The sequence below is a fragment of the Nomascus leucogenys genome, chromosome 23 (assembly GCF_006542625.1).
Source record: "Nomascus leucogenys isolate Asia chromosome 23, Asia_NLE_v1, whole genome shotgun sequence".
Classification (NCBI taxonomy): domain Eukaryota; kingdom Metazoa; phylum Chordata; class Mammalia; order Primates; family Hylobatidae; genus Nomascus; species Nomascus leucogenys.
Window position 1 is genome coordinate 31448317 of NC_044403.1, and position 18701 is coordinate 31467017.

Consider the following 18701-nt stretch of genomic DNA (forward strand, 5'->3'; position numbering starts at 1 on the left):
ACCCTAGGACACGAAGAGGGAAACTCATAAACATCACGTAAGTGCGTGTATAATATGTGTATGTATGTGCATATATGATACATGCATGTTTGTGCATGTCTGGTGTGTGTGTGATTTTTGGCCATAAGAAGGCTCAACACTTGTATGCTGCCTTTATAAGCTATTAAAACCCTTGCAAATACTTATCTCAATGTGAGGTAGTGAGTGGATACTTGTGGGGATAATAATTTCTTCCATCTAGGTGAGGTTACAGATACTTGGAGAGATTACAAAACTTATGCCAAATCACTGTTAGTACACAGAACAAGGATTAGAATCCACGTCACTTGATTCTAATCCAAAGCACTTTACATTAATTTTATTGCATCTTTATTCATTTATTAAAGAGTGGAGGTAAGAGGAAGGGACAACTGAATGTCAAAATAGGGCTTGGGACATGACACATACAAAAACTATCTGTTGAATAGGATAAATCCCACCGTGCACATTTCTCCAGAAAAAAATATCTTTCATTGAAACATCCAGGAAGACACAGCCAAGGAGAATATAAACTGCATATAAAAATCAGCAGGAAGCCATCTGGCTCCCAAGGCTTTACTTTCAGCCGTATCTTGGATGACTGCTTCTATAGATCAATAACTTGGTTTATCAAACTTCTCAGTAGGAGAAAAGAAATAGGAGCCAAACACCCCAAGAACTCATTACAAGCAAATGATATATCCTTGTTACAGATCCACCACATAGACTCCAAGAGCGCTTCCTGGTACAGAAGTTGTTCTGCAGTTTAGATAGAGTATAGGGTATAAAAACATGTCTGGTCGGGCACGGTGGCTCACATCTGTCATCCCAGTACTTTGGGAGGCTGACGAGGGCAGATCATGAGGTCAGGAGTTCGAGACCAGCCTGGCCAACATGGTGAAACCCCGTCTCTACTAAAAATACAAAAATTAGCTGGGCGTGGTGGCGCGCGCCTGTAGTCCCAGCTACTTGGGAAGCTGAGGCAGAAGAATTGCTTGAACCTGGGAGGCGGAGGTTGCAGTGAGCTGAGATGGCGCCTCTGCACTCCAGCCTGGGCAACAGAGCAAGACTCCGTCTAAAAAAAAAATTCTGCTTTGAAAACCAGTATCCATAGACTTCTGGCAGTCATTTCTGGGGTTTAATTTTGGATGTGCCAAAGGTTTGTTTCCACTGTAGTTAATTTTTTCACATAGCTGTAACTTTTGAAAACACAGATATAGTCTTTTTGCTGAATAAAATGAAAACTTCAGCCTAAATTTAAAGGCATAGATACTTCCTGAACTTCCAGGACAGTATTATCATGTACTACTTTGTCAAAAAAGTTTTCTGGAGGTTTTTCTAGAGGAAGAAACTAAGATAACAACAAAAAAAGACAAATCCAAATGCATTACTTGAAGAGCGACTACTCATGTTTCTAGAGAATTTTTTGGTCATACCATGTCATGGGGTTATTTCCTGGGGCTTCAGTTCTGCTTCAGAATTTCTTTAGTAGTTATCTACTGACCCCATCTGGCAAAATTATAGAGGAAGTTACAGTTGTTAAAGCTTCTGTCAACTTGATTTCTAAAAATTTTATGTAAAGAGAAATTTTAAGAGAAATAAGAAAATAGGAGATCAGGGCAAATGAATCTAAAGATCTTTGGCTTTATCTTCCTATCACATAGGATGAGAGAGAAAACATACAATTAGGAAAAGGTCATGCCATTCACTTAGAAGGAGTTTAAATTGCAACTAATTTACACTCCAAGTTCATATCGCACACAAAATCTCCACTTTTTTTTACTGTTATATTATTTATAAAGTTTCCTGCTTTCTTTTTCAAGTATACTAAACATTACTCCATCTTTTAGGGCTATCCGTATTCTAAAAGAAAGAGTTCATGTTGCTGCCTTTTCCCTTGTAATTCTTGAAGATGATTGTTAGTACTCTGACCTTTTATTAAGGGTTCTATTAAAACTCTGAGGCTTTTTTTTGTTGTTTAATATAAACACAAGGTTATTATTTTAAAATTGTATTCAGCAGAAAGGGATGAATATAACTTTAAATATAGTACAAGGTAGCTTTAAACTTTAAGTACAGAGTTACTAAAAGTGGAGAAATGTCCGTTTTAACCATGAAATTTAATCTTATGATTAAAGATTTGTGTTGTTTTCTAATCTATCAATATTCAGAATCCGATTCTATTAAAAGGGTTAAAAATTACACGAAGAAACGGAAAGTTTTAAAAACACACTGAGTTTCATTTTCTTCCATACTATTTCCAGATTTTTTAAGGTGGCTACAACAATACTATGAAATTTCAACTCTTTTTTTGGACAGTCATTCTCTGAGACATAGAGTTTTTAAACCTCCTGTAATTAGAACATATTTGGGTAATTTCCATTAATAAATGGATCAAAATGCAGAATGCTGGGCTGCCATCACTAGACTTTGTCATTCCTCTAACTTAAGTCATTTCATACATCTTTCGAAGATCAAAAGAAGGAGAATTCTAAACATGGAGACTTCTGGTAGGGCAGGGCACAGCCATTTAACAACTTCTTTCAACAAGCCAGAGATGGCAGAATTCTCTTTGAAGTGGCAGCCCCGTTGGCCTTTGAAGTCCCTCGTCAGTTGCAGAATGGCTGTGGTGGGGTTTGTTTTGTAGCCAGCTGTCACCATGAAGGCAGACATGACGTATTTCCAGCAGTCTCACTTCAGGGTCTGTCAAGTGACTGATTTCATAACCAGTCACCATAACAAAGGGGATTCAAACTCCTTGACAGTAGAGCAAGAGTCTACAATTAAACCTACTAGGTTCCTCTTGACAGAATTTGATTTAAAGACTGAACTGATTACACAATGGCAAAGAGAAAATGATTGTGAACTTAACTGTCATATCTCTTAGGTACGTGAAACATTAAAAATATATTTTCTATATGCCTACCAATATCATGTTCCATAATAACATCTTACATTTTAAAAATGAAGTATCTTTGAACAACAGTATCTACAGTCTGTGCACTGACCAAACATGATGAACTTCTGCAGAAACCAGTAAACTGCTTTACAAGCACAGTTTATGTTACCAACTTAACACTATATATTTTTTGTAAGACAGAATGATTCTACATAGTTCTGAATAACGTTTGTATCTGTAACACTTTTGGACTGCTTAGCTACTCATTTCAAGAATGTCTCACAGAAATCAGTTTAAGACTTATAAGACCAAGCAAAGAAAATGAATTTAGCATATGTTAAGAAGAGATTTCTGTAAACTATTAAATGTAACCCATTACAGCACTATATGAAATGAACCAGTCTTAATAATATTATGAACCTATTTCCAAGTCTGGGAAAGATGAGGTAAATCTTGAAAAACCTAATGTCAAATTTACCAGTGATGATCAGAAGCATCACTCCCACTAAAAGGAAATAAAGTAGGATCAAAAAGATTTTCAAACTATTCTAATCAGTTTATATCTACTCTGCAGAATGTTTTGAATTATTACATGTTTTCATAAACATGGTGGCCTGGTATTTCAGAGTGGAAGGCTCACTGCTACATAAGACTTTCAGCTAGTTCCCACTAGCTAAGAGGTGAACAACAGTGGGCCTAGAATTTCGCACATTCACTTTTTGAGACATATAAGCTCTCTGTTTTCCCAGTGAAGGACAGGTCAGGGATAATAATGATTTCTAAATTTTATTTTTCCACTCTGGCTACCATTCTTTAAAATCAAGCACAAAAAATGTAAATAACTTTCACATAAATATCTATTCTAATTCTTTAAATCTACAATTCTGACACCTTTAAGTTCTTCTGTTCAGATGAAGAAGTACTTTATCAAATCCAGTGGAAAAGCAGTTGCAACAAAGAAAACATTTCAAAACACTGTTTAGGTAAGTATAAAAATATGATAAAATTATCATTAAATCCTAAGTTGTTTGGTAAGTACAGTGATGCTGCAAACATTAAGTCAGAACAAATTTCATTTATTCGCTCATAATTTAATTACTTAGTAAATATTCATTGAATGCCATTGTGTACCAGGCACAATGGTAGACATTGAGGATACAACAGTAAATAAGACACAGCTCCTGCCCTCAAGGAGCTTTCATTCTAGGAGACAAAATGGAGACAGTCTCTTAAAGCAATAGGTAGTAAACACGTAATAATAATGCAGTGTTATTAAAAAAAAAAAAACAACAGGACTAAGTACAAGTGCAGTTGAAAAATGAGAGGCCGGGCACAGTGGCTCATGCCAGTAATCCCAGCATTTGGGAGGCTGAGGCGGGCAGATCACCTGAGGTCAGGAGTTCGAGACCAGCCTGGTCAACATGGCGAAACCCCGTCTCTACTAAAAATAACAAAAAACTAGCTGGTGTGGTGGCAGGTGCCTGTAATCCCAGCTACTTGGGAGGCTGAGGCAGGGATAATTGCTTGAACCCGGGAGGCAGAGGTTGCAGTGAGCCGAGATCATGCCACTGCACTCCAGCCTGGGCAACAGAGCGAGACTCCATCTCAAACAAAAAGAAAAACAAAAACATGAGAGAGACATGTAACTCAGACTTGGAAGGTCAGAAAAGGTTTTATGGAAAAGTAGGATTTTTCCAGACAAGGGAACAAGGTAAGGTTGAAGGGACTGCTTCACTCACAAGGAACGTGTAATTTAAGACATGTAAGCCATTCTTTACTCTTCTGAAAAAGGACCCAACAAGAACTGGCACTTGTTTTTGGCCTAGAAAATATTACGTATATCTGAGAATCTGTTGTTTAACAACTGAATAATATTACAAGGAAATTATGTATCACAGTGACTGGCAGACAGTAGGTAATCAGTAAGTGTCAGTAAATCTACAAGAACTGTAGTTTGTATTAAGAATAAAAGGTACTCGGCCTTCTGACACAAGTGGAAGCCTCAGACCCTCACCAGAAGCAGATGCGGGCATCATGCTTCTTGTGCAGTCTGTAGAACCATGGCCAAATAAACCCCTTTTCTTTATAAATTACCCAGCTTCAGGTAATTCCTTTATAGCAACACTAAATGGAATAAGACAACCATCCACTTAAAGATCCTCATGAGAAAAAGCGTAGAAATCAACCTTGCCACTTCCCTCTCCTCTCCCTCATCATCAACATGCAATCGACCAGCAAATCTTGCTGAGTCTGTCTCCAAATAGACCTCTCCATCTCCTTTGCCATCACCCTACGTGTCCTTGGATTATATGTCTTCCTAACATGTCCTCAGCCCTTTCTACCCTTACTCCCCTATTTATTCTTCATATAACTGCTGGAATACTCTTTATTTTTGAGATGGCGCAATCTCGACTCACTGCAACCTCTGCCTCTTGGGCTCAAGTGATTCTCCTGCCTCAGCCTCCTGAGTAGCTGGGACTATAAGCGTGTGCCACTATGCCCAGCTAATTTTGGTATTTTTAGTAGAGACGAGGTTTCACCATGTTGGCCAGGCTGGTCTTGAACTCCTGACCTCAGGTGATCGACCTGCCTCAGCCTCCCAAAGTGCTGGGATTACAGGCATGAGCCACTGTGCCCAGCCTGGAACACTCTTTTTAAAACAGGAAATAAGTCTTACCACTCTTCTGCTTAAAATTACTTAAAAGATAACCACTGTAGTTAAGATAAAACCTAAAATCATTAACGTGACTATCCTGTATGTTCTGGTTTCTGCCTACCTCTCCAGTTTCATGCCACACCATCCATTCATTCACTCATTTATTCAATCACTCGCCTACTATCCATAGAGCTACTGGCTCACTTTGACTTAGTACACTCCATGAACTCTGGTTTTCTTTTGATTTCCGGACTATGCCAAGCTATTTCCATCATTAGGGTCTCCACACATGTGGTTCCTGCTGAAGTAAACTATCTGCCATTCTTAATTTCACTAATTCCTACTTACTTTTCATTTTCATTTCTCAATTTAAATATCAATGTGTTAAGAGATGCCCTCCAGCTAGGCACGGTGGCTCACACCTGTAATCCCAGCACCTTGGGAGGTCAAGGTGGGCGGATCACAAGTTCAGGAGTTCGAGACCAGCCTGAACAACATGGTGGAATCCCGTCTCTACTAAAAATACAAACATTAGCCGGGTGTGGTGGTGCATGCCTGTAATCCCAGCCACTTGGGAGGCTGAGGCAGGAGAATTGCTTGAACTGGGGAGATGGAGGTTACGGCAAGCCGAGATTGCACCACTGCACTCCAGCCTGGGCAACAGAGCAAGACTCCGTCTCAACAAATAAATAAATAAATAAATAAATATAAAATAAAATAAAATAGAAGAGATGCTTTCCCTGACCATTCACTCTAAATGAGGTCCCCTGTTATACACTTTTATAAAATACTATACTTTTTTTATTTGCATGGATCAAATTTTAAAGCATATGTTTATTTCTGTGATCAATCTCCCCCACTAACATATAAGCTCCATGAGGAAAAGGACCATACTCATTTGGTTCAGTAAAGGAATCTCAGTTTCTAGGAGGATCTCGATAAACAACGAATGAATAGCGAAATGAATGGATGATAGATAAACTTTTAACAATGCTGGGGTGGCATGCTCTCACTATGGACATCTAATGTAGATGACTCTCATTTCTGTAACTATTCTACTCCTTTTTCCTCCACTAATTCCATCACTCATGTCATAACTTTAAGCATCTACATGATGCTACTACATGAATATGGAAGAAAACACTCATATGCAATTATAATATCCCTTGAAAGTGATCTAGTCTTCCACCATTACTTCTTAAAGGAAAAATTACTTTTGACAAACATGGTTTTAGGTCACAAATGTTTTTCCAAAAACAAAAATTTAAAAAAATGACCAACAACTGTATCAGAAAATGCTTGTATTTGAATATCCTAGTATCACAACTCTGTCAGGCTTAGGAGGAAAAACTAACTAGTATCTACTAACTATGTATATGTAGATAGATAGATATCCATGTATCTATCTGTCTGTCCATCCATCGGACTGTCTGACCGACCATCCATCCATCTATCCATCAATCCATCCATCCACCCATCTGTCCAACATACTATAGAGTTGAATTGTCCAATATAGTAGCCACTAGCCAGATACGGCCATTAAAATTTACTTCAAATTAAATAAAAGCAAAATATCAGTTTTTCAGGTGCTCTAGCCACATTTTAAGTGTTCAACAGAAACGTGGCTAGAGGCTACCATCTTGGTAGAACAGACATATAACATTACCACTGTTTTAGAAAGTTCTATTTGACAGTGCTGCTAAAGACTACAGAGGTTTCAGAAGCCAATAAGCACCTGTGAAGAAAAATGTATACTTACAATATTCACTTTATGCCAAAAAAGTAACTTTTGTTTAGATTTCAAGTCCTTCTAATATTGAATGGTATTTAGAAACCATATCTGACCACTACAAGTGAGCATTGCTACTAAGAAGGTGATTTGTTTTCTAGGTATTTGCAGTACATAGGAAATGCATGTGTGACCGTGTGTTTAAGAGAAAAAAGTCATAAATTTAAACAAATGTTTCCAATTCCAATTTAAGATTACAGAGACTAAACCCTTAAAACATTTTTACAGTTTTAAAATTTCTGTATCTTCTTGCTTCTAGGAATAAGATCTAAGGATAATGTTCTAAAACCAATACTTCATTTTAAATAATGCTAAGAAAGTATTTTCCCCCTCCCTCCCTTCCTTCTGGAAACTATAGAACATCTGGCTTAGTAAAACTGAAAGACAGTATTAGAACTGGATTTTATAGCATATATTTCTAGCAGTTTACTAAAGCTACTCAAGCTTTTTTTTTTTTTTTTTTTTTTAGATGGAGTCTCACTCTATCACTGAGGCTGGAGTACAGTGGCATGATCTCGGCTCACTGCAACCTCTGCTGCCCTGGTTCAAGCAATTCTCCTGCCTCAGCCTCCCAAGTAGCTGGGATTATGGGCACCTACTACCATGCCCGGCTAATTTTTGTATTTTTAGTAGAGATGGGGTTTCACCATCTTGGCCAGGCTAGTGTTGAACTCCTGACCTCGTCATCCACCTGCCTCGGCCTCCCAAAGTGCTGGGATTACAGGCATAAGCCACAGTGCCCGGCCTACCCAAACTCTTTTTGTGAGAAGACCATGGATGTAAAATGGGAAATAATGTACAGATTAAGAACCTGTATTGATCTAAGACAGACTCTTAGAGAATAAATAAGCCGGTGATAAGAACAATGTCCATCTGATGAACATATTAGGTGACTGTGTTATTCTCAGTTGATGCAAATCTACAACTTCTAGAACATGAGACCAGATTGAGGAGAGGACAAGAATTTCCTTGAGTCACAGTATTAAAACTTGACATATGTAAATTAGAATTTAACAGTAAGTTTGTCACTGCTGGTGCTGAATCAACCAGACAGGGTCTAGAAATATGACATTTCTCTGGGGCCTTCAGCCAGCCGGTGAGAGCAGTGCCTCCCCTTGGAATCACAGAGTGCAGTGGTGATGACAACAGAAGTACCAATAGTGGTAGATGTTTACTATGGGTTTACTATGTGTCAGAATCTGTTAAAGGTGCTTTATACAGATATCATCTCTTTAATGTGGCAGATGTAATAACTATTTCTTTTACAGCTCAGGGAACTGACCCACAAGTAACTTGCCCAAGATCATAATTTGTAAGTGGTGGAAGCCTAATTCCAACCAAGGCTTCTAACTCCAGAGTCCACTTTCTTCGCCATTATGGAATATAGCTTCCCTAAGGTTCTGGAATGACCTTTTGAACTGGAAAACCACAGTATAAAAATTTCTGTACCTAACTATCACCTCTGCCTTTCTCAGACTCGACTTCCCTCACATTCAGTAAGCCTACTTTCAGCTTTGTAAGATTACAAAGAAGTCCTCTCAGATGAGATGAGCAAGCCTGGGGGAAAAACTGATTTGAAGGTAAGAATCAAAAGATTGAACTTAGTTTCTGGTTGAGATATCAAGGAAATATTGGTGTAAAGATATGAAATGGGATGTTGTCTATTTCATAAGTTTGGATCTCAGAAGAGAAAACTGGGCTAAAAATATAAATTGTGCACGTACACAGTCCCAGCTATGTGGAAAGGTAGCTTGAGCCCAGGAGTTCGAGGCCGTAGTGTGCTATAATCATGCCTGTAAATAGCTACTATAGTCCAGCCTGGACAACATATCGAGAACTCATCTCTAAATAAATAATAAAAATATCTGATGTGATAACAATTCTAAAACTGACGATAATGTAGCTACCATTTCTTTAATACCATGTCTTGCTTCTTGTCCTCAAACAAATTTTTCCCTCAGGCTTTCTCATCTCAAAAAATTGTACCACTATTCTCCCAGTTGGCCAACCAGAAATCCTATGGCCATCTTTGTTTTCTCTTCTATCCTTTATCCATACACGTAATTCACCAAATCCTTTTAGCTCTATTTCCAAAAGACATATTAAATCCATCTATTTCTCTTTATCTCCACTGTCATTGTGGAATCTCTTCAGCTATTGCCTGATCTGCCCAACCTCTTGCATAGACCAAGAGTCTCTCTACACGTTTTTGCTTGTATACCTCCTAAAAGAGTTTATACAACTATGATTTTTAAAATGTATTTTTTATACTTCTTTTTTTCTGCTCACAAACATACTGAGACAGAATTTTAACTTGATATATAAATTTTTTACATCGAAAGTTTAAAAAGTCGCAAAGATTTAATTTCTTGGGTATTAAAGACTGTTTTTTAAAAAAGCATCATTTTTTTAAAGAAAAGGAAGTATCCAATAAAATACAAATACCATACTTGATATCCATCATCATCTATTCAAAAACTGTAAGGACAAATTATTATTTACATTTTCCTTTTTCTCTTTGACCTTATGTTTCCATTCTACTTCTCCTTAGAATTTTACACTAATGTAATTTACTCTGTGCTAGACGGCTTGCACGGATCCTTCCTTGTACTTTTCTCAATAAAAATATTTATATACATGTAAATCTGATATTTTAATATTTTCCTGTGGTCATAACCCTTAAGAATTCTTGTGGACTGAGTTATCATTAGAATCACTAGTTATATAGCATCAATCAAAACCAAATATATATTCAATATTATAAAAAAAAATTATTGAACATGAATACATTTTAATTAAAATGTATCTTATTAAACATATTTATCTTAATGAGATTAATGGGGCTTTTATACTTTTATTAGTTTAGATATCCTTGTTAATATTACTATTAATAGAAAGATAAAAGTTCAGGCCGGGCACAGTGGCTCACGTCTGTAATCCCAGCACTTTGGGAGGCAGAGGTGGGCGGGTCACCTGAGGTCAGGAGTTTGAGACCAGGCTGGCCAACATGATGAAACCTCGTCTCTAATAAAAATGCAAAAAAATTAGCCAGGCGTGGTGGTGGGTACCTTTAGTCCCAACTGCTTGAGAGGCTGAGGTATGAGAATCGTTTGAACCTGGGAGGTGGAGGTTGCAGTGAGCCAAGATCCCACCACTGCACTCCAGTGTGGGTGAAGAAGTGAGACTCCATCTCAAAAAAAAAAAAAAAAAAAAAAAAGGGTTCAGCATCAATTCTATTGGTATGTTTCACTTTTATAGATGTAAGCACTAAGAAAGCCTCATCATATAAATGGATAGGAATGGAAGGAGTTTTGTTGTAGCAATATAACTCTTTGTATTCTTTCAGAATTACATGCCCCAAACCAGATAGTAACCCATCATCAAAAATTATTTATAATAATCTACCAACTGGCAACTTAATTAGGTTTTATTTCAATTCTGCTGAAAACAACCTGAGGGACTCATCCATTATCTTAACACCAATACGCTGAATTGTCCCTTTGTTAACATTCCAGAGTTTTTTCGCCTCTGAGGAACAGAGGATAGTAAGAGTCGGGAGAGTTGTAAAGTGAGGGGTGCAGAACCGTGAAGGGGAAAATGAGAAAGGAGAATCTGCACACCTTAGGTGCCTTTTGAGCAGATTCATTTCAGGGATACATTTGTTTAGAGGCTGCGAGCCTGGTCCACATGCCTTTTGGGAAAGTGTTCATGCACTTTCAGGTGTGTGCATACCTCAGTTAGAAGACGTCCAGCCTAGGCTACTTTAATAGCCCATCTGATCCTCCCCCTTCCAATCTTACCCCCTCTAATTCACCCTCCGACGCCCAGAACAATCTTTTAAAAACATCAATCAGATGATCACGCCCTTTTTAAAACTCTTCAATGACTTCCATCCCTCTTATGAAGCACAAACTTCTGCCATGGCTTATATAAAAGGCCCTGCATAGCTTGCACTGTTCTTGCCCGCCAGTCCTATTAGTCTTCCTTAGACATGTTCAGCTCTTCTCCACCTTATTACCATTCTAATTGCTGCTTCTGTCCCACTTGTCACATGGTAAGCATCTTCTTAGCCTTCAAGTCTCAGGACAAAGCTACTTTCACAGAGGACCCTCTCCGAGCACTTCATCTAAGATAGCTGCTAACCCTCCAACTTCCAAGAAATTATTGTGTATTTCTGAAAACCTGTTCCTTTGTCATAACTAGTAATTAAATGTTATCTGTTGGGTTAGTGTCTGTGTCCCTATCTGAACTGTAAGGTCTCAGGCAAGAAACTACACCTACTTTATCAGTAAGTATTATCCAGGACTACCATAGCACCCACTGAATAAGTTATAAAGATCTGTTGAATGAATGAATGAGCAAGTAAACCAATAATAAATATTGTTCTTTGCTTCAAAGGTTCTCTACTTCCTTGAACATAAGCTTGAACATGCTTCATTCAGCATGATCTGACTGTGCACACCTGTACAAAGGATCTCTCTTACTGTCTCATCTTTTTCTCTTTTTTACATAGTTCTTGCCATTTCTATTTACACTCAACTGTAGCTACTAACCACAACTTGGTTTCCTAGACGCTTCCAGCTTTCACCTCTGTTCCCTCTACAAGGAAGACGTTGAACATCTTTCACTTCTTTGCCTAATTCTTTCTTTCTTGTTTTTTTTTTTATACGGAGTCTCGCTCTGTTGCCCAGGCTGGAGTGCAGTGGCACGATCTCAGCTCACTGCAAACTCTGCCTCCCAGGTTCACGCCATTCTCATGCTTCAGCCTCCCGAGTAGCTGGGACTACAGGCACCTGCCACCACGCCCGGCTAATTTTTTAATGCACACATAGACATCTCCTCCAGGAAGTCTTCTGTAGACCTCCCAAATCTGGATTTCAGGCTTACCCCTCTTCTTCTATTCTTAAAGCTCTGTATTAAGACCTCTATCATGGTAGTTATCAAACAGAACCATAATTGTAAGTTCATTCTTCAGTTTTTCCCAATAAACTACAAGCTTCTTGAAGACAGAGGCTGTATCTATTACCTTTTCATTTTCAGTGCTTAATGTGGCATTTGGAAAAGCACAAGATATTTTTTAAATGTTGGCAGGAAAAAAGGCACAAATGAAAGTATAATTTTATTTTCAGAGCATCACTGCCATTTAATAAACAATGAGGGAAATATAACTTAATATTCAGACCAGTAAATAATTATGTTTATAAAAGTAAAGAATAAATTGTACACTCTGGAAATTGCTAAAAGTAAAAAAGGCAATAAGAAAGACTAAGGAATACAATTATAGTTCTGTTAGTGCACATCATCTTCTACAGACATACCCTCTACCAGTTTTGCTTCTGTAGTGGCAACTGTTCATTCTGAAAATGAACTTGGGTATTCTGGTGATAACTGCTGCATAAATGACAGGGGAGATTTTCAGCCAATTAAGAACTTTACACATTAACAACAACAAAAAAATATGTAATCCTTAAAAATGCTCATTAATGTATAATTACCTAGCAAACCACAGATATAATCCTATAACCTTGAACATCAATAATTTATACTTTATAAGCCAAATAATGTCAAAATGGCAATCTGAAAAAATATCACTGCTTATCACTGAATATCACTGTTAAAAATGGGGCTTTCAAAAGAAAAATCAAATTCATATGTGCAAACATGTTGTTATTATTATTATTTTTAAAGACGGGGTCTTACTCTGTTGCCCAGACTGGGATGCAGTGGTACAATCATGGCTCACTGCAGCCTCAAACTCCTAGGCTCAGGTGATCCTCTCACCTCAGTCCCTCAAGTACCTGGGAATATGGGCATACCCCATCATGCCCGGCTGATTAATTGTTATTTTTGTAGAGACGAGGCCTTGCATTGTTGTACAGGTTGGTCTCGAACTCCTGGCTTCAAGCAATCCTCCAACCTCTGCCTCCCAAAGTGCTGGGATCACAGGCATGAGCCACTGTATCCCGGCCCAGTGAAGATATTTAAATCACTCTTTTAAAATGTTAAAAGAAAATTCAAAAATTTAAAGTTCATAACATCATAGCTGAACTAAGCATACTGCTTCTTAGCCCCTGGCAATTCTGAGACTTGTTTAGGAGACCTTGTTTAAGAAAAGTGACACTCACATTCAATAAAACACAAAACCCACCAAAAGTTAAACAGATAAAGCTTCCAGAAGTAGAATCCCCATGTGGAAAGGGACAAACCAAAAGTAAAGGAGCTGTTGGGTTCTCCCCTGTGGGGATCATTCACTTCCGTCTCTCAATTTGCTCACACAGGTTAGGGGGCACCTTCCTTCATTAGGTCATTACACAACTTCTCTAAATTTCTAGCTCAGTGTGGGGCAGCATGTATTAGGAATAAGTAAACTGTACCGGGATCCTGTGAGAATAAAGAAAAGGCATCAAGACATGTTTTCTTAAGGGAGTTCTTCCTTGCTCAAACTTTGGAAGGTTCTACATCTTATATTAATAAGGGCTATGGCTCCCAAAGAATTTTACTTTGTTCTTGGAGGAATTAAGAGATGTAGATATCCTACCTTTATCAGAAAAAGTCATTCTTTCCCAGAAGCTAAATTGAAGTGAGAAACAGGTAACTTTTGAATCTGAGAAAGGTAATAAGAATAATGTTCCTAAACAAAAAAGCCTCATTTAAGGCATTTCGAAAGAACATTTGTAGATTATCTCAGCACATATAATTAACATACATGAGTAAAATTAATAGTGGAGCTAAAAGACGGGCCGAGCGTGGTGGCTCACACCTGTAATCCCAGCACTTTTGGAGGCCGAGGTGGGCAGATCACTTGAGGTCAGGAGTTTAAGACCAGCCTAGCCAACATGGTGAAACACTGTCTCTACTAAAAATACAAAAGTTAGCTGGGCGTGGTGGCACATGCCTGTAGTCCCAGCTACTTGGGAGGCTGAGGCAGGAGAATGGCTTGAACCCAGGAGGCAGAGGTTGCAGTGAGCTGAGATCATGCCATTACATTTCAGCCTGGGCGACAGAGCAAGACTCCAACTCAAAAAAACAAACAAACAAACAAAAAAAACAAACAGGAAATGATAAAAATAATAACAATAAATGGGAGAGGAGAGGACAGTAGATGAAGGCTGCAATGCTTCAGAAGTATAAACGTAAAAGCAATTTCTTCATACCTTGAACCACTTAAAGTTCAAATAACTGGTCTCATGCAATATTTCACGCAAGAGGTTCAGATAGGCAGTGAGAAGCAGAAAGGTGGAAGACAAGAAAACAGAAAAAAAAGAAGTATGCAATTAAAAGCAAAATATATACAGCCACTTTGGGAGACTGTTTGGCAGCTTTTTCCAAAACTCTTACCATATGATCTTACCACAGAATCCAGCAATCACACTCACAGTTATTTACCCAAATGAGCTGAAAACTTATATCCACACAAAAGTCTGCACGTGAATGTTTACAGCAGCTTTATTCCTAAGTGCCAAAAATTGAATGGTACCAAGATGTCCTTCAACAGCTGAAGGAATGAACAAACTGTGGCACATCCATACAATGGAATATTATTCAGAGATAAAGAGAAATGAGCTATCAAGCCACAAAAAGAAGAACCTTAAATACAGATGCTAAGTGAAAGAAGCCAGTCTGAACATGCTACATACTATATGACTCCAACTATCAATAAAGAAAATGGCAAAACTACAGAGGCAGTAAAAAGATCATGGATTGGGGAGATGGGGGAGGAATAAATCAGTGGGGCATGGTACTTTCAGGGCAGTGAAACTACTCTGTATAATACTGTAATGGCAGATACATGTCATTGTACATTTGGCAAAACTCATGGGAGTGTGCATCACAAAAAGTGAACCCTAAGCTATGGACCACACAGTTAATAATAATGTATTAAAACTGGTTCATTAATTTTAACAAATATTACACTAACGCAATATGTTAACAATAGGGGAAACTGAGGTAGAGAAAGGACTAAATGGAAGCTCTTTGTACTTTCTGCTCAATTTTTCTGTAAACCTAAAAACTGTAAAGTCTATTAACCATAAATAAAACACACCCCTAAAGCATATTATAATCAGTTCACACAATAGCCTCAAAAAGGAAAATTCATAACAGAAGTCTATATCCCATAATGACATGATCTATTATTAATTGCCAAAATCTCTGCATGATCTCAGATGTTTAATACTTGTCAATAAATAATGAGGCCAAAGCAGAAGAAAAATCTTTATTTGAAAAATAAAGGAGAGAATATAAAAAGGGCAAAATCAAGATTAAAGGAAATTCCTCCCCACCCTTGGGTGACACGATGGCTGTCACCATCCCTTCTCTGAAGCTCTCCACTACCCAAGCTCTATGCGATCGTGCATTAGGAACGTATTTGAAGAAAGAGTAGACAAGGTATTTATCTAGGAACAGGGCACTGAAAGGCACTCATTCTGCAAAAAGTTCATTCTCTTTCAGCTTTGCCAGTGAAGCTGGTCTTTCTATACTTGACACAAAAGAAGCCGTATCTTTGTATCTCACAGAGCTATGAAGGGACTCCCTGGGGCACATGCTATGTCTGCCTTGGACACATACCCTTCTTTACTATAGCTACCTTAACTCAAAGTAACATCAGTGGTCTGACCAAGGGTTCCTAGAAAGATTCCTGCCACCCTCTCATTGAATATTTTTTTCCTGTTTAACATTTATATTTCTCCCACAAAGAAATGGAAAGGAAACAACTACTGCAAAATTAAGTGTTATGAACCTCTGTGTCAGATAGATTTGAAATCTTTTCTTTTTTGTGAGACAGAGTCTCGCTCTGTCACCCAGGCTGGAGTGCAGTGGCGCGATCTCGGCTCACTGCAAGCTCTGCCTCCCAGTTTCACACCATTCTCCTGCCTCAGCCTCCTGAGTAGCTGGGGCTACAGGCGCCCGCCACCACGCCTGGCTAATTTTTTGTATTTTTAGCAGAGACAGGGTTTCACCATGTTAGCCAGGATGGTCTCGATCTCCTGACCTCAAGTGATCAGCCCACCTTGGCCTCCCAAAGTGCTGGGATTACAGGTGTGAGCCACCATGCCCGGCCTAGATTTGAAATCTTCAATCACATTCTCATAATGGGAGCTGGGATTATAACCTTCACTTGTTAAAGCTATTTCTTCCATTCACATTTCCCATCTGTAGTTATTCTTCCTAATGAAAAGTCAAAAGCAAGAGTATGGAGATCTTAAAAGATGCAGGATATATATAAAACAAGCACCACAAACTGCCACAGCAGCACTCCAGCAAGGCCCTCCTAGGCTGAGACATGCTTATCTGGGACTCAAGTGCATGGTTTCCATGTCCTTCATACTCACTGTTAACCTTGACTTGTTACAACCTTAACTCTTCTCTTCAATGAGGCAGGATGTGAAATGAATAAACTATTAGCTATTTGAAATTAACATTTTTCAGTCAGAAATGTATGTGTCTTTTTTTTTTTTTTGGCCGGGCACAGTGGCTCATGCCTGTAATCCCAGCACTTTGGGAGCCGGGGTGGGTGGATCATCTGAGGTCAGGAGTTCGAGACCAGCCTGGCCAACATGGTGAAACCCCAACTTTACTAAAAATACAAAAATTAGCCGGGCATGCTGGCAGGCGCCTGTAATCCCAGCTACTCGGGAGGCTGAGGCAGGAGAATCACTTGAATCCGGGAGGCGGAGGTTGCAGTGAGCTGAGATCGCACCATCGCACTCCAGCCTGGGGGACAAGAGCGAGACTTCATCTCAAAAAATAAATAAATAAAATAGAAAAAAAAAGAAATGTTCATGTTTTTTCTTCCCGTTTTTCTTCCCAGGGTTGTGTCCAGTCTTGTAGCAGACAGACAAGCTCCATTTCATCTAGTCCAATATATTAGCACATGCTACATAAATATGTATGGGATCAGACTTAAGTTATTAATGCAGAGACTTCTGTGTTAACATGAGTCAATTCTCATACAACTTTATTTCAATTCTTATTTAAGAAAGAGTAGACAAGGCATTTATCTAAGAACAGGGCACTGAAAGGCACTCATTCTGCGAAATGTTCAATTCTCCCTCAGTTTTGCTAATAACGTTGGTCTTTCTTTCTATACTTGACACAAAAGAAACCATATCCTTGTATCTAATACCGCTATGAAGGAACTCCTTGGGACTTCTCCTCTATGAAGTGTTTTTGAAACCCTATAAACATGCAATATGTATAGTTTACCTAAACTATACTGGTTGTGTTTTACCTTTTGGTTAACCAGCAGCATTGCTTGGAACTGTATAAAATAGCAGACCTGTTTTTCAGCATTGGTCCTGGCTGATTCCTCTTGTGCTAGCACCATTTCCCGCTCTGCAGTTATCTGTACACTTTCTCTTAGTGCTTCTTCCAGCTCTTCAATCCTGTCATCCTTCTTACGGAGACTGTCCTAGAAAATGATGGAAGACTAGGTGAAGTAGATTAATTACTTAACCCAGGGAGGGCCTATTGATTAAGAAAGGGCTGTTTGCTTATTAAATGTTCTTCCCATCAGAAGCAAATCCAGGTCAACAAGATATCGTCACAGACGACACAATAAAGAAGGCAAGGAAAGAAAAGAAGTAAAGGAGGCTGAAGAAGTGTATTATTAAGAGCAAAGGGTCAAGTTAGTTAAGCAAGATAAACGTGAGGAATTTGCTCTCTGTAACAGAGAGAATAAAACTGTGTTAGACAGCAGAGGTGGCAAGGGCTTGATTAATTAAAAGCACAAAGTTGTTTTTGAACTACTCTCTAAGCATAAAGCCAGCTTTGATGAGATAGTAATTAGACTGAATATCAAAACATTCTCTTTTCCTGCAGTTAAGCCTAGATGAAAAAAGTGCAGTAAACAGCATGATCTTTCATATTATATTCTTCATAGACGATTGTTGGCCAACAATTTCTTAAAAGACATTAAAAAGCAAGTGATGCATCCTAATATTTCAAGAATGTATGGTTTTCTCATAATCTCATAGGAGAAAACCAAAAATGACAACTGGATATAAGTGATCGGTCTGGCTAAGAATGAGCAATTTTATTAGCCAACCAAGCAATTCCCAGCCCTGATGTTCTACACAAGTTTAAAACACAGCTTCTGGAGAGGTGAATGTTGATCTATCAGAAAGTCAAACAAAATCCTATAGAACGTTGAGTTCATGTAAGATAGGAGAGATCTTAAGAAGACAACGTGAAGAAGAGTTCAAGTGGGATGGAGAACTGGAGTCATCAGGTTATTATAAGCACTTCCTTCTTTAACTTCTTATGAAACTAGAGGATTAAAAATAAAGTGCTTCCTTTTAAAAATCCATAAAACAAAAGAACAAGATTTGCTAAACCAT

General features: G+C 38.4%; 1 protein-coding gene across 8 annotated transcripts in view; it reads right to left on the minus strand.

Annotated features, from left to right (window-relative positions):
* ERC1 (ELKS/RAB6-interacting/CAST family member 1) overlaps nt 1–18701 on the minus strand; it is a 481383-nt gene that overhangs the window by 218873 nt on the left and 243809 nt on the right. The window contains exon 14 of one of the 8 annotated variants that reach the window (XM_030804352.1): nt 17642–17773. The exons of the other annotated variants lie outside the window; for them this stretch is intronic. Coding sequence (XP_030660212.1) covers nt 17642–17773 — 132 coding nt within the window. The remainder of the gene's footprint in view (nt 1–17641; nt 17774–18701) is intronic. 8 annotated transcript variants of the gene reach the window in all.